This window comes from Dendrobates tinctorius, unplaced genomic scaffold (assembly GCF_039654945.1).
Source record: "Dendrobates tinctorius isolate UK_male_01 unplaced genomic scaffold, ASM3965494v1 ptg000094l, whole genome shotgun sequence".
Lineage (NCBI taxonomy): Eukaryota > Metazoa > Chordata > Amphibia > Anura > Dendrobatidae > Dendrobates > Dendrobates tinctorius.
The window spans coordinates 15645445-15662466 of NW_027361762.1; the positions used below are offsets into that span (position 1 = coordinate 15645445).

Sequence of the window (17022 nt, forward strand, 5' to 3'; positions counted from 1 at the left end):
GTCCTGCGAATGCTGATACCCCATATGTGGGAAAAATACTGTTGGGGCACACGTCGGGGCTCAGAAGGGAAGTAGTGATGTTTTGGAATGCGCAGACTTTGATGAAATGGTCTGCGAGCATCATGTTCTGTTTGCAGAGCCCCTGATGTGCCTAAAGAGTTAAAAAAAAAAAATAACTGAAAACAAGTGACATAATTTTGGAAACTAGACCCCTAAGGAACTAACGAAATGCTCAACATGTGCCCCCTTATTGGAAACTAGACCCCAAATGAACTTTTCTAGATGTGCCCCCTATTTGGAACTAACATACTGTTTCCTGTTATGTAAATTTAAGTAAATTAGCAGTGCATGTAGGTGTGGTACAGTTTGAAGCAATCTTTCATACACAGGCCCGGTTTTTCGGGTCAGGTGTCGCATTGATAAATGGTGTCCTTGCGTATTCCCCTTTTGTAACACACTGGGCACCTTTTTTGAGACTTGCCTCTTTTTCCAGTTTGCGGGACCACCCCCGGGAAATGCGGACCTGGTACAATACGAGCACCTTCAGTTACGGAAGTAGTTGGGCCCGCTCCTTCCTGAGTGCCAAATATCAGGGCCTTAACTACTAACTCCTGGAACTGCAGGTATGACGTATTGGTGTGGCGTGCACATCGTGACAGCAGGAAAGCGTTGAGCATTGCCATTTGTACGATGTTCACGGCCTGCTTTTTGTACCACACCTTGGCCTTTCTCAAAGCACTGTACAGTTGGAGGAGTTAATCAGAGAGATCAACGCCCCCCCATGTTTTTGCTGTACCCAAATACACAATCCGGTTTGCAGACCTGATGTACCTCATACAGTGCTGAGAATGCTGCCATCACTGTGTATGGTAGTCAAGAGAAGGACATTCCTCTAGTCCTTGTAATTGACCACCAGTAGGTGGTCGCTACGTTGGGCTCTGCTGTCACCCATTCTGAGTATCTGCCCAAGAAGCGTTTTCAGGAGGCCTCTCTGATTTTTGCGGACAGTACCGCAGGCTGCGGTACCTTGTGCAGAGAGGGATTTGAAGAGTGGGATGCTGGTATAAAAGTTATCAGTGCAGAGGTCATAACCTTTATCCAGCAGTGGGTGCACCAAATCCCACACAATTTTCACACTCGCTTCCAGGACAGGAAGACATTCTGGGGGTTCAATTCTGGTGTCCTTTCCTTCGAAAACTATAAACCTGTGGGTATACCCTGAGATACTCTCACACAGTTTGTAGAGTTTAATTCCGTACCTGGCTCTCTTGCTGGGTAGGTACTGTCGGAATTTGAGCCTTCCCTTAAAACAAAATAAGGACTCATCCACGCAGATGTCCCTTTGGAGCACTTACACTTCAGCAAACTTTTTGTTGAAGTGTTCGATGACCGGCCGAACTTTGAACAGACGGTCATTGTTGGGATCATCTTGTGGGGGACACTTTTCAGGAATTTGTGGATGGTCTCAAAAAGCATCCGGGCCATGACCATACGGAACACTGGAGTGTGGTATAAAATATCTTCACTCCAATACTGCTGAATTTCTGGCTTCTTCAGGATCTCCATGTGAAGGACAAGGCCCCAAATCTGCATCATTTCAACTGTGTCTACAGTAGACCAGTTAGAAAATGATGAACCGGGTTTTGCGCCAAAAATTGACGAGCATATAAATTAGTTTGGTCCACTATGAGGTTAACAAAATCCTCTGATAAAAATACTTTGAAAAAGTCTATTTCTGTGACACCAGTGGTGTCAAACTTGATTCCTGATTCTGCCACAAAAACAGTAATCAGTGGCTCGTAATTTTTGGGAGGCGAGGTCTATACGGTGTCCGCAGTGGGGTGCGTTTGTTCATCTTCTGGAATTGTGGGCGCTGTCTCATTTTCTGTCCTGGGATGTCTGCGTGGCTGTTCCGCAGGACCCGAGGAAGAGGATGAGGATGAAGAATCCGAGAAATAAAGAAATGTGAGATCCTCTCCCTCATTATCAGTGTCGGAGGCAAGGAAAGCATATACTTCCTCCAGTGAATAGCGCTGTTGAGACGAACGTGACAGGCGGGACATATTTTTTATTAGTATGGTGCTTGTGTTAAGTACTTTATTTTTAACTATTTGTGTATGTGTGGGGGGGATAGTGTTTGGTGCAATCTTGTCTGAAAAGAAAAAGCTAAAAGAAAAAAAGAACCAGGAAGAAAAAAAGTCTGTGAAAAGAAAAACAGTGTAAAACAGCAGGCACTATCTCTGATAAGTGAACTGTTTCACATTTCAAAGTTCGGCGGCTGCTGGATGTGCGCACGGAGGTGGCGCAAATGGGGGGTGAGAGAAAAGCTAGCACGAGTGTTGATCGGTGAACTGCATCACCAGTCAATGCTCAGCGGCTGCTAAATGTGCGCCCGGAGGCGGCGCAAAGGGGGCATGGAGGGAGTAAAAAGAGGGGGAAGGGGGGGGAGTGGGGTGGATAAAGAGAGATCGGGCAGGGGTCAAAACACTTAAGGTTGTAGTCTCTCTTCTTTCTTCTGTCTTCTTTCTTCTGTCTTCAGCAGGGATTGTGGTGTCACAGGCTTCTGTGGCACCACAATGCCCAGCACAGCAGGAGATCTAGCAGTGTGACCACTCTGCAGGAATCCTCAGCTAGTGTGAGGATCTGCAGAGTAGTCACAGACAGGTCGGAGACAGATCAGACAGGTCAGAGAGCGGTCATACCGCTGCTGTGACCTGTCATTGGTGGGATCACCTGGTGACGCCGGTGTTGCTGGGCACCGGCCTAGGATCGACGCTAACAGCTCCGGTCACACCACAGCTGTGCCCTGTGATTGGCGCAATCGACAATTGCGCCAATCAGCAGCTGCAGGCCATGCTGGGCCTTTCCTAAGCACGGGCCTAGGATCGGTGCTCCTAGGCAGGGCAAAGCACGGTAACACCGTGGCTGTGCCCTGCGATTGGCGCGATCAATGTGATCGTCGTGCGCGCCAATCTGAAAGGTTTTCGCCGATGCCTGGTGTTGCCATCGGCCTATGATCGAGTACCTCGGAACTCGATCCTAGCCTGGGACATCACTGTTTCAATCTGATTGGCTGAAACAATGAGAGAGGCTATGATTGGCTGTTCAGAATTGAACAGCCAATCACAGTGATCGTGAGTGCGGGTGAGCGGGGACACCCCCTGTGATGCCGACACCATTTTCCCTGATGTAAGATGGGGCTGGAATTTTAATGAGATCACCACGACTTGTGTCGCATTAAAGGACATGACGTACTATTCCGTCCATGGTCAGACCGGCCCAGGTCACATGGACCGAATAGTACGTCTGATGTCAGAGAGGGGATAAAGGGTCAAAATGGAGTTAATTAGTCTTTATCCTCTTACCCCCTGAAGAGGTTGTATATTTAAAGGGAATCTGTCTGCAGGTTTTTGCTATGTAATCTATGTAAAGGCAGCGATTCTTCACCTGGAGCTGGAGTCTAAGTACTCTTCTAGATGTCACTTTTTCCCAAACAGGCTCTCAGTGGTTTTCATGGATAGAACTTGTACCTACTTTGGGGGTCCAGACATGTCCATGTATTTTTGCAAAAATAGTGGCCCACACCAAAAATCAAAACTCAGACGTGTTTGATTTTGATTTGGGCCATGAAACTAAGAAAATATGTGACATCACTCTGATGCCATCTGTGTGCTGTCTGTTTTTCTCTGACCGATAGGAGAAGTATGAGAATTATTTGCCACTTTTTTATATTGTGAAGGAGAAAACCTAATTGTAAGGACACACTGACCAGACTTTTCTGAAAATCTGATCCAAAACACTGATGAAAATTGGTAATTTTTACCTGTAAGTTACTGACGTCTGAAAGATCCCAGTTCTTGTTACAAGCACAGACACCGCCCTGTGGATTGAGAGATGTCAGTATTTGTGTGTAGCATGCAATTTTTAAGGTAAAAAAATAAAGAAGGAACTGCTCTTTACATGAAGAGTTAATAGGTTGTATGCACTGCAAAATGGTGTCTCTAAACAATACGTACAACCGATTCTGCAAAATAATAACAAGCCCTAATAGGAGAAAATAACAAAAATTATGACGACTGGACTTTGACAATGAAAAACAAAATGAGTGAGGATAATAAGGCCAAATTCTGGGGTTAAGGCTCGAATAGTGTGCACTGTTGGAAAGACACCGATTCTAGTCACCTCATGTATTTTGTTATGGAGGAAATGATGATTTTGTGGGAGTTGTTTAGCATCTCTGATTGAAGAACCAATACTAAAGAAACTAAAATTCAATACTAAGCATTGTTTCTTGTCTCTGTTCTGTAACTTCTGTTTTATGTCCTTAGAACAATTCAGCACCTCTGTCTGTCGAGGAGTGCTTGCATATCATGAAGTCCATTCAGTCTGACGTCCATATTATACTGTAAGTATTTAATTCCTTTATAGATAATAAGCGTAATAGGGGTTCAGCAGAGGGGGTAAAACACATCGGAGTGGGCTCTCATCCTAGGTGACCATGTCTACAGCTGCAGAGGTGCTCCAAAATAATAGTGGGTAAAAGGGAATTTCAGCAGGCGACCAGGCTGTTAATGTGAAAATGTCACTATACAAAGACCAAGACAGATATTACCATCATGCGGTGACCTTATGGTCGTAGATATCAGTCCTGTAGAAAAGACTAAGAGATTACAGTACAATTATAGATAGTAACTTCTCATGGAGTTGTCCACTTTTCTCCTCTTTTCCATCTGGCACAGACTGCGATGATAACTTCTTCCAGCCACAACTCATCTGCAGAGATTACAACAAACAGACATTTGACTTCTCAGATTTCTACCAAAATCCCCATCTATTACCATCATGATAAAACTGCATTCTGCCGTCACTCCAATGCTGAGCTACTACTGCCGTATTTATCCATAGTACTGCAACTGCTGTGTGGTGCAAAACAGTGCTCCTGTTAGTGCCCCACATAATACTACCCACCACTCTGTCCATTACAAAGTAAAATTTGTCTTTTGTGCTCTCTAGACCAGTGGTCCCCAACCTTTTTTGCACCAGGGACCGGTTTCAAGCAAGACCATTCTTCCATGGCCCGGCAGGGCGGGGATGGAGGTGTGGCAGGGGCGGGGTTTTGGTCATAAGGGGGCGGGGCTAGGTTGTAGTGTAGCAGTGCATACTTATAATTAAATAACATTTATAATGTGACTCAACTCACCATAGGTTTTGAATGAGTGCTCCATCACCCCCTTCTCCCCATCATTGCCTTCACCCCATCACTCCCTTCTCCCCATCATTGCCTTCACCCCATCACTGCCGTCTCTCCATCATTGCCTTCACCCCATCACTGCCGTCTCTCCATCATTGCCTTCACCCCATCACTGCCGTCTCTCCATCATTGCCTTCACCCCATCACTGCTGTCTCTCCATCATTGCCTTCACCCCATCACTGCTGTCTCTCCATCATTGCCTTCACCCCATCACTCCCTTCTCCCCAACATTGCCTTCACCCCATCACTGCTGTCTCTCCATCATTGCCTTCACCCCATCACTGCTGTCTCTCCATCATTGCCTTCACCCCATCACTGACGTCTCTCCATCACTCCCATCAATGCCTTCTCTCCATCACCCCCATCATGGCCTTCTCCCATTACCCCCTCATGGCCTTCTCTCCCCATCATGGTCTTCTCCTCATGTCCCCATCTCCTCCAGGGCCAGGCTCCACCTACACACACACACACACAGACATACATGTACACACACAGACAGACATACATACACACACACACATTATACACACACACAGACACCACCTCTCTCCTCTCACCTGTCCGCAGCATCGCCCGCGCTTCCTCGCTCTGACACAGCAGCGGCCGCGCTCCTCTCTGTGTCAGTCAGAGACAGGAAGCGCGGGCGGCGGGCAGGAAGCTGGACAGGTCCTTGCAGCTCCACTCCTGCTATTCCCTCTTGCAGGCAGCGGAGCTGCTTGGATCGCTCCTTGGCCGCCGCTACACGTGAGGGCAGTCTAAGAACTGCTGCGCGCCGCCCCAGCCCCCGCTACGCCACTGACCGCCCCTGGCTCCCCTTGTGTCCGCGGACCGGCAAGGGCACTGCAGCGGCCCGGTGCTGGGCCGCGGACCGGCGGTTGGGGACCCCTGCTCTAGACAGTACAGTTGCCTCCTAGAAAATACTGATATCCTCTGTGAGTGCCTTAGAAAGTAAAAGTGCTCACATTGCATTCCCTGATGTCTCCACAGCCCCCCCACATGTTATATTACAACCCCAAGGAGCCCTTACCTACACATGCACACAGTATGGTATCCCCAAAGCCCCCCACTCACATTATAAAGTCTTTAACAGCATCTCACACAATGTAATAGAGACACAACACCTCTCCACACAATATGATGGTACTCACATCCCCCTCCCATCACAGTGTGATCCCTCACATCCCCAACACAACACAGTAGGATTGTCATCCATGCAACACAGTATAATTGCCTAACAGCCCCCCATACAACACAGTAAAGTACCCACCAAACATAACAGCTCTACTGCAAGTATGGATTCAAAAAATAAACATAAACAAAATATACTAGTCTTGTATCAGGTCCTGGGGCACAGTCAGCATCTTGGCACAGAGGGAGTGACATGGTGACTTCATCATGCTACTTTCGCTGTGGAGAAGATGGAAAACTTAATTTCTGCAGATGTCGTACTGTATTCGGATGACATCAGCATGAGGAAAAAATAGCAGATCTGCATTGCCCCATAGTATAACATTAGTCTGAATGTTACCCAATAAAACATCGGATAGCTCTTGTACAAGTTATACGCTCAAGTGAGTGATCCCTAACTGTATGAGCAGTTGAGCACATCGCTATGCTCTGTGTGGACCCTTCCTTTTAAATGGGACCTGAATGAATGCCACCTTTGCCCCTATTCCACCCACAGTAACTATACCACTCTAAATAATAATGAATGTATGTGCATGCACAGTTATTAAATGTATTCATGCCTTAATGTGCAGGGCACATACAGTCGAAAGTGTTGGCACACTTGAAATTGTCCCAAAAAAATTAATGCAATTACACGTTTTGTTATACAGGGTGGGCTATTTATATGGATACACCTGGGTGGGCCATTTATAAAGTTGGATCCAAAATGGCTGATTTAAAAATGGCCACCATGGTCATCACCCATCTTGAAAAGTTTTCCCCCTCCCATATACTAATGTGCCACAAACAGGAAGTTGATATCATCAACCATTCACATTTTATTTAGGTGTATACATATAAATGTCCCACCCAGGTATATCCATATAAACCTTTGAATCCATGTAGAGGAAAGGTCGCACTCAGCAGGATGAAGTATATCTTGTTATGAGTTCATTTTCCCCTTCACCATTGAGGTCTGATGAACTCCCTCTTCTGGTGAAGGAAGGTAGTGAGGCTGATTACCAAGCACCTGAGCTGGGAGAGGATGACTGGGCTACGGGGATCTCTGACTGGATATAAGGCAGCCGACGCCCTTCTGCCTCGCTGGTGATTTCTCTGTGGAATTCTAGGAGACCAGTCTGATTCCTGCTCCTCAAAAGCTAAGTTTTCTGCTTTGCCTTTTTGCATTTGTGTTTTGGTTTTAGTTTGCCTTGCTTTTCTGGATTCTGCCATTCCCTGCTGGAGTGAGCTGAATTCCTTTTTTGTCGGTTTGCTCTGTCTTCAGAAAATACCTGAATACTGACATAGTCTTTTTGAAGCCTAGCGTCTTCAGGGCCTTTTTCCCTGTCAGTCTGTTTGCTCTTATTTTGATAGGGTTTTTCGCGGATTGCAGACAGCAGCTTTCCTATCCTGTCCTATCTAGTTAGCTTGGGCCCCATCATTTGCTCAGTCCATCTTTCTATCTGTGTTAGTGTTTTTTCTTCTTGCTTCACCGTCATTATATGTTGGGGGCTGCCTATTGCTTTGGGGTCTGCTCTGGGGCAGTTTAGATTTCCCTTTCTTTCTCTAGGCTAGGCCTAGATTTTTTCCTCTATATCTCTGAGGCCGTAGGGGGAATTTTTTTTTTCTCTCAATGGAGATAAAGCAATTGTCTGATTGTGTGGAGCAGCTCGCTGCGGAAGTGCGGGGAATTTCCACCTACCTTGCTCATTCACATGCTGCTGAACCAAAGATCCCTACTCCTGATGTGTTTTTTGGGGATCGGTCTAAATTTTTGAATTTCAAAAATAATTGTAAATTATTTTTTGCCTTGAAGCCTAACTCGTCAGGGAGCTCCGCGCAGCAGGTTAAAATTGTCATCTCTTTGCTGTGTGGCGATCCCCAGGATTGGGTGTTTTCTTTGAAACCTGATGATCCTAGTCTGACTAATGTGAACGCATTTTTTCAAGCCTTGGGGTTGTTGTATGACGAACCTAATGCTATTGATCAGGCTGAAAAGACCCTGTTGGCATTGAGCCAGGGTCGAGATTCTGCAGAATTGTACTGTCAAAAATTCCGAAAGAGGGCGGTCCTTACTGCCTGGAATGATAATGCCTTGGCAGCTCTCTTTCGGAAGGGATTGTCAGAAGCCGTAAAAGATACTATGGTGGGATTTCCTGTTCCCTCTGGTCTGGACGATTCTATGTCATTAGCCATTCAGGTTGATCGGCGTTTACGTAAACGCAGGACTGCACGAGAGGTGTTGCCACCTGTTGAACAAGTGTCTGAACCTATGCAATGTGATAGAGTTTTGTCCAGGGAGCAACATCAGGAGTTCAGAAAGCGTAATAAGCTGTGTTTTTTTTGTGGCGATGCCTCGCATATTATTTCTGTCTGTCCTAAACGAGAGAAACGTTTTGCACACACATTTTCTATGGGTGGTGTTCAACCTAAGTTTCTTCTGGCAATTACTCTGATCTGCTCCCTGTCCACATTTTCCGCCAAGGCTTTTGTGGATTCGGGAGCAGCCCTGAACCTAATGGACTTGGATTTTGCTAAACGTTGTGGATTTCCTATGACACCTCTGCGGACGCCTATCCCTTTGAGGGGGATTGATGCTACTCCTTTGGCGAAAAATAAACCTCAGTTTTGGACCCAGGTGGTAATGCGGGTCGCCCCAAACCATCAAGAAAATTGCAGATTTTTGGTGTTGCATAATTTGCATGATACCATAGTTCTGGGGTTTCCCTGGTTGCAAATTCATAATCCAGTTTTGGACTGGAAATCTGTGTCTGTGGTGAGTTGGGGTTGTCGGTGTGCCCTTAGTGAGGCTCCGTTTTTTTCCACCTCTCCTCAGTCGCATGATGTTCCTGACTATTTGGCGGACTTTTATGATGTATTTAGTGAGAATGAGTCTGCGTCTTTGCCTCCTCATAGGAGTTATGACTGTGCAATTGAACTGAGCCCGGGGTGTAAATTTCCCAAGGGTCGGCTCTTCAACTTATCTGTACCCGAGAACGAGGCTATGCGATCCTATATTAAGGAGGCGTTGGAGAAGGGTCATATTAGACCATCCTCTTCACCATTAGGTGCTGTTTTTTTTTTTCGTGGCCAAAAAGGATGGTTCATTAAGGCCTTGTATTGATTATCGTGCCCTCAACAAAATTGCTATTAAATATCAGTATCCGTTACCCCTGATTTCGGATCTATTCTCTAGAGTAAAGGTTCTTGCTGGTTTACCAAGCTTGACCTCGGGGGGGGCGTATAATCTTATCCGCATTAAGCAGGGGGATGAATGGAAGACAGCGTTTAATACTCCAGAGGGACATTTTGATTACTTGGTGATGCCTTTTGGGCTCACTAATGCCCCTTCTGTCTTCCAGTGCTTCATGAATTACATTTTCCGAGACTTTGTGGATAAATTTTTGATTATCTATCTGGATGATATTTTGATCTTCTCCAAGGATTGGGATTCTCATGTGGAACATGTTCGGACTGTGTTCCGGATCTTGAGGGAGAAGTCCCTGTATGTCAAAGGATCCAAATGCCTTTTTGGGTACAGAGGATTTCATTTTTGGGATTTATTTAGTCTCCATCAACTATTGAAATGGATCCGGCCAAGGTACAGGCCATTTATGATTGGGTTCAGCCCACTTCTTTGAAGGCCCTCCAGAAGTTTTTGGGTTTTGCTAATTTTTATCGGAAATTTATAGCAAAATTTTCTAGTATTGCCAAGCCATTTACTGATCTGACTAAGAAGGGTGCTGATATGTTGAATTGGTCTCCGGAGGCTGTTTCTTCCTTTCAGGAGCTGAAGCGAAGATTCACTTCTGCCCCGATTTTGCGGCAACCTGATGTCTCACTCCCGTTCCAGGTAGAGGTGGACGCTTCTGAGATTGGTGCAGGAGCTGTCTTGTCCCAAAAGGATCCTGTAACATCTAAAATGAATCCCTGTGCTTTCTTTTCCCGAAAGTTCTCCCCATCTGAACGTAACTATGATGTGGGTAATCGGGAACTGTTGGCCATGAAATGGGCATTTGAGGAGTGGTCACATTGGTTGGAGGGAGCTAAACATCAAGTCGTGGTCCTCACTGACCACAAGAATTTGATTTACCTGGAGTCGGCCAAACGCTTGAACCCTAGACAGGCTAGATGGGCCTTGTTTTTTACACGTTTTGATTTTGTGGTCTCTTTTCTTCCTGGCACTAAGAATGGCAAGGCTGACGCTCTTTCTAGGAGCTTCTTTGCTGATTCTCCTGTGGTGACCAAGCCTGCTACCATCTTAGGCGAAGGGGTAGTTCTTTCTGCCATCTTGCCCAATTTGAGACGTGCTCTGGAAGAGTTCCAGGAGGCCAAACTGAGCGTTGTCCCAGTGGAAAGTTGTATGTTCCTGACCAGTGGAAGAAGAGAGTGATGTCTGAAGTTCATTGCTCTGCATTGGCTGGTCATCCAGGTATTTTTGGTACTAGAGATCTGGTGAGTCGGTCTTTTTGGTGGCCCGCCTTGTCTCGTGATGTCAGGAATTTTGTGCAGTCCTGTGGGACTTGCTCCCGGTCTAAACCTTGTTCTCGCTCTAGTGGGTTGTTGATGCCTTTGCCGGTCCCCAGGAGGCCATGGACCCATATTTCAATGGATTTCATCTCTGATATACCTGTCTCTCAGAGAATGACTGTTATTTGGGTGATTTGTGATAGGTTCTCTAAGATGGTTCATCTTGTACCACTCCCTAAGTTGCCATCTTCTTCTGAGTTGGTGCCCCTGTTTTTGCAACAGGTGGTTCGCTTGCACGGGATTCCTGAGAACATTGTATCTGACAGAGGAGTTCAGTTTGTGTCTAGATTTTGGAGGACGTTCTGTTCCAAACTGGGATTTCAGTTGTCCTTCTCCTCTGCGTTTCACCCTCAGACCAATGGGTAGACAGAGAGAACAAACCAGACCTTGGAGTCGTATTTGAGATGTTTTATTTCTGCTGATCAGGATGATTGGGTTTCATTTTTGCCCTTGTCCGAATTTGCTTTAAATAATAGAGCTAGTTCTGCCACTTTGATGTCACCTTTTTTTTGTAACTTTGGGTTTCATCCTCGATTTTCTTCAGGGCAGGTGGAGCCTTCTGCCTGCCCAGGTGTTGACACTGTGGTGGAGAGAATGCACCAGATCTGGGACCAAGTGGTGGATAAGTTATCTCTCTTCCAGGAAAAGGCCCAGCGGTTTTCCAACCGACATAGGACCGTTGGTCCCCAGTTTAAGGTGGGTGTTATGGTTTGGTTATCATCAAAAAATATCGCTATAAAGGTAGCTTCTCCTAAGTTTAAGCCTAGATTTATTGGACCTTACAAGATTTTGGAGATCATTAATCCGGTCTCTTTTCGGTTGGTTCTTCCTGTCACATTTAAAATCCATAATGTGTTTCATAAGTCCTTGTTGAAGAGGTTTGTTGAACCAGTAGTTCCTGGGGTGGCACCTCCGGACCCTGTATTGGTTGAAGGTAACATGGAATATGAGGTAGAGAAGATACTGGATTCCCGTCTGGCTAGACGGAGACTCCAGTATTTGGTTAAGTGGAAGGGTTATGGTCAGGAGGATAATTCCTGGGTCTCTGCCTCTGATATTCATGCCAAAAGATTGGTGCGTGCCTTTCATCGGGCTCACCCTGATCGCCCTGGTGGCGTGGATGAGGGTTCGGTGACCCCTCCTCAAGGGGGAGGTACTGTTATGAGTTCATTTTCCCCTTCACCATTGAGATCTGATGAACTCCCTCTTCTGGTGAAGGAAGGTAGTGAGGCTGATTACCAAGCACCTGAGCTGGGAGAGGATGACTGGGCTACGGGGATCTCTGACTGGATATAAGGCAGCCGACGCCCTTCTGCCTCGCTGGTGATTTCTCTGTGGAATTCTAGGAGACCAGTCTGATTCCTGCTCCTCAAAAGCTAAGTTTTCTGCTTTGCCTTTTTGCATTTGTGTTTTGGTTTTAGTTTGCCTTGCTTTTCTGGACTCTGCCATTCCCTGCTGGGGTGAGCTGAATTCCTTTTTTGTCGGTTTGCTCTGTCTTCAGAAAATACCTGAGTACTGACATAGTCTTTTTGAAGCCTAGCATCTTGAGGGCCTTTTTCCCTGTCAGTCTGTTGGCTCTTATTTTGATAGGGTTTTTCGCTGATTGCAGACAGCAGCTTTCCTATCCTGTCCTATCTAGTTAGCTTGGGCCCCATTATTTGCTCAGTCCATCTTTCTATCTGTTTTAGTGTTTTTTCTTCTTGCTTCACCGTCATTATATGTTGGGGGCTGCCTATTGCTTTGGGGTCTGCTCTGGGGCAGTTTAGATTTCCCTTTCTGTCTTTAGGCTAGGCAGTTCTCCGGCTGTGATCAAGGGGTCTAGGGCATCGTAGGAACCCCCCACGGCTACTGCTAGTTGTTGTTGATAGGTTCAGGGGTCTGCAATCCGATAGCTGCCAACTTCTCTGGTTTTCTGGACTTAGCTAGCATCTCTGTTTTTGCCTCCTACGGTGACTCATTCATAACAATATCTCTTTTATTGACACATACAATACATGTCAGATCAGAGTAGGGGTGGCATGAGTGTTACAAGCTGACAACGGCCGTTTTGCGCTGTTCTAGCACTTCCACGGGACCCGGGATGACAGCTTGCTGCCAGACACATACCATCAGTTGATACATGGTAATAGCGGTGCCATCCGCCTTTTCTACTATATCCATATAAATGGCCAACCCTGTAAACATGTATGAAGACACAGCATTGTATCTTAATTAACCAGATGACTTTTTTTTAGCAAACCAAGAAGAATAGACTTGTCTGTATGTTTACATTTGAATTTGTGTTGATGATCAAGAAAACAGTTTTGCTTGTGTAAGCCTGTAATATTGACATTTCATATAACATATTGTGCTCTTATCCTTGATGACTAGTGATGTTTACTGATATGCTAATTATGCATTGTGTAGGCCAGATAGTTTGGTAACTGTGAAGACAGAGGAGGGAAAACTATGCAAATAGATTAAATAATCAAGTAATGCTACTTGATCTCATCTCCATTCTTACCCTTTATGTCAATACTGAATGAAGGACACTTAAGTATAAAAAAAGGTTACATGCCTCTATAGAGAGAGAGAGACAGCTAGAGATTCAGCTAGAGAGAGAGACAGCTAGAGTTTCTGCCAAGACATCCAAACATCCAGTGGACCCTACAGGACTGATGGCTCCATCACGAGGGACACGGATCTTTCATTCTACAGGAATCAACCTAGGGAATCTTGGCCCCAGTTGGAAGAAAACAGACCTGCTCCATTGACCATCGCTGAACCATGGATATGTTTGGAGGAAGCCAGGATTGGGACCTGCCTGGCTCCATGGAGAAGTTCGGAGAAGCCACGTTGTGACCCTCAGGTCAACCGGCCTTGTACCTCAATAGACTGTCACCCTCTTACACTTGCTGTTACCACCTTTCTGTGTGCGTGCCACAGGTGGGGTAGTAGTGATTCTGAGATTTTTATCGTGACATACTGCACTTTAGGACAGTGGTAAAATTTCTTTGATATGACTTGCGTTTATTTGTTAAAAAAAAAACGGAAATTTGTCTCAAATTTTGAAAATTTCACAATTTTCAAACTTAATTTTTATGCCCTTAAATCAGAAAGTAATATTGCACAAAATAGTTAATAAATAACATTAACCACATGTCTACTGTACATCAGCACAATTTTGGAAACAATTTTTTTTAGGAAGTTATAAGGGTTAAAAGTTGACCAATGATTTCTCCTTCGCCTCATTGGGGGACACAGACCATGGGTGTTGTGCTGCGGCCAATAGGAGGCTGACACTAAGTTGAGACTAAAAAAGAGTTAGCTCCTCCTCCACAGTATACACCTTCCTGCTTGCCCCAAGTGAAACAGTTCTTGCTTAGTGTCTGTAGGAGGCACACTGGTCTGGTCTTCAGACCATTTATTATTTTACATTTTTGAATTTTGTTTTTACTTTTTCATTTTTTAATCCAGATGAAGGGGCAACGGATCCTTTCAAGGTTCCGATTTCCTCAAACCAACAACAGGCGAGCACGTGCAAGTGTCGCCTCCACGTATCCTCTCCTGCAACGTGGGATGCCATGCCTGAGCTGATTCAAGGGCGACGGGTCTCGTTAGGGTCTCCGATCTCCCTGCACCGACTTATGGACGAGCACATGAAGTGTCGCCTTCATGTATCCTCTTCCGCAGCCAGGCCTATTCCGGACATCCTGCCCTGTCCATCCTTAGAGATTGAACCCATAGGGTGCTCAGAGGTCTCTTCATGGCGTCCGTGCAACCCCACTGCTTCACCACTTTTAAAAGTGGATGATTCAAGGAGGCGGACGGTGCCTCTCCACCTCCCTTCTAAGCGATGGTGGATTGAAGCGTTCCCTTACCCCATACCATCATGAAGATTACCCATGGTCCCCTAAAGCGGCCGGATAAGTGATCGAACAGTCCGAGGGTCGCCTGGAGAACGCGCGCCTCCGCGCTGAAGTCCCATCGCGGCGGCTCCATGCCGGGACGCGCACCACAGTAAGTGTCATGGAATCCACGCAGCACAAGTTCTGCCACAGCCAGATATAGCCCTGTGAAATCCTAGGGGAGCGAACCCTTAGGATACATGGAGGCCCCCCACGGCGTCCACGCTGCTCTTTCTGCACCACCACTGATGGAACAGCGGTGCTTCAGGGAGCTGGACGGTCCCTCTCCACCTCCCCCTCAGAGAGGATGGTGGATTGAGGGCTACTGCACCATCGCTATCACAGCACTGGCCTGCTTGCAGAGAGGAAGCTCTGCTCTCACTCCTCCACAGCTCGTGGAGGGAGGGGGGCTCCTGAGCGCGTCGCGGGCCTGGTCGTTCTTTCCGGCCCGGCACCACTAATTTAGCCCCTGGCTTCACGTTGGAGGTACCGCCCACCTGACTGGTGTTTCCCGCAGTGTCCTGATCCTGATACACTGTGCGGGTGCATGGCAGAGCAGGAGTGTCAGCGTCTCCCTCGGCGTCTGCCGGGAAGCGCTTGGTCCATGGACCCCCCCGGAGCTGTGCCGGCAGGCATAAAAAATTTAGGCCCCGGCTTTGGCCTACTTTGATGAAGCTCCGCCCAACTCCGCTAATTTCGGCGGCCATATCCCTTGCCGGACTACGATACCTGCACTGGCGTGATGGCTGTGGAACCAAGGATCTCTGGGAGTTGTGGTCCATCAGCAGAAGACTCTCGCCCTCATCCTCGCCCTTCACCAGAGTGTCGCTCTCTCCTACCGTCCTGCAGACTAAGGTATAGGACACCCTTGTATACTTAAATGGCCATACAGCACCGAGGGCAAAGATAGCGCTCATTCGCAGTGCTGATAAGGGTACAGTTTCCCCGGGGATGCCACAGCCTCAGGGTAAGACCTGAAGGATACTGTGTGGACGTGTGTGTGTGTGTGTGTATGTGTGTGTGTGTATATATATATATAATATATATATAGTGTGGTTTTTGTATATATTTGTGTTCTTTAAATCGCTGGCGAGCCTGTGTTCCAGGAAATTGGAGTACTGGTTTTTGGCAGTACTTATTAGAGTTGAGCGACTTTTGGTTTTTTAGGGTCGAGTTTCGTATCGTGAAACCCGACTTTTCCAAAAGTCGGGTCGAGCAAGATCGGCCGATTATAGGGAAAAGTCGGGGTCGTCCCGAAACACGAAACCCAATGTAAGTCAATGGGGAATAAAAGTCGGCAGTGAGAGGAGGACAGGAAACACACCTACAGTGCCCATTTGAATGCCAAAAGCATCAATTCTTCTTACTTAAGCTTGTCAACCTTAATTAACTTCATAATACAAGTTACGCACTGAAAAATGGGGGTTATTTGGCTAAAGTTGTGGGGGGGTAGGGCTGGCTCCAGGTTTTCATGTGCCCTGGGCGAAAGAGCGCCCCTTTAACACATACCACAACTCATCATGCTCCGATACGGCAGAGAAATAGCGGTATAGTACAATGAAAAATACTTCACTTTTTACATCTCATGACGAGGCCCATCTATTTCTCCATACAGAATCATTGGTCCCATATAATGTTTGAAACAGTATATGATGAGCTCCACATAATGCTACAGTATATGTTGGTCCCCATGGATGAAGCTCCACTGTCTTATGGGCCCAAATAATGCTCCAAACATAATGGGCCCCATTTCTAATGCTCTAGTGTATAATGGGCCCTGTAAATGCTGCTCCAGAGTCTGATGTCCACCTTTGGAATGTTCCAGTGTATGGTGGGCCCCATCTATCATTCTCCAGAGTATAGTGCTCCCCAAAAATTGCTGTCCCAACATTGAAAACAATCAAATAAGTCTCCTCGCTAGGGAATCCCTGTACTAGTCTGGACTCCTCGTCGTCCCCATCTTCCATCTCACTGCACAGTATTTCAACCTTGCAAGTGCTGTGATCCTGAGCAAGCAGGGGGGGCCCACTCATTGACGACGGCACTGGCACAGGGCCCCTGACAGTAGGGTGGTGTGTCTGATGGCGGGTGGGCCGAACCTGCACTTTCATCTGCAGCTTCCTCTTTGTCACCGTGTAAGATGGAACTGTATATGGGAAGGGTAACCTGAGTTTCATCAGGGTCAG

The 17022-nt window shown here is 46.6% G+C and overlaps 1 protein-coding gene across 14 annotated transcripts in view; it reads left to right on the forward strand.

The window, feature by feature from the left end:
* SERHL2 (serine hydrolase like 2) overlaps positions 1-17022 on the forward strand; it is a 405871-nt gene that overhangs the window by 330546 nt on the left and 58303 nt on the right. For all 14 annotated transcript variants that reach the window (XR_012234322.1, XM_073586685.1, XM_073586692.1 and 11 more), the window contains one exon: positions 4329-4405. Coding sequence is in view for 13 of the 14 variants with exons in the window: in XM_073586685.1 (XP_073442786.1) it covers positions 4329-4405 (77 nt within the window). In the remaining variant the exon portion in view is untranslated. The remainder of the gene's footprint in view (positions 1-4328; positions 4406-17022) is intronic.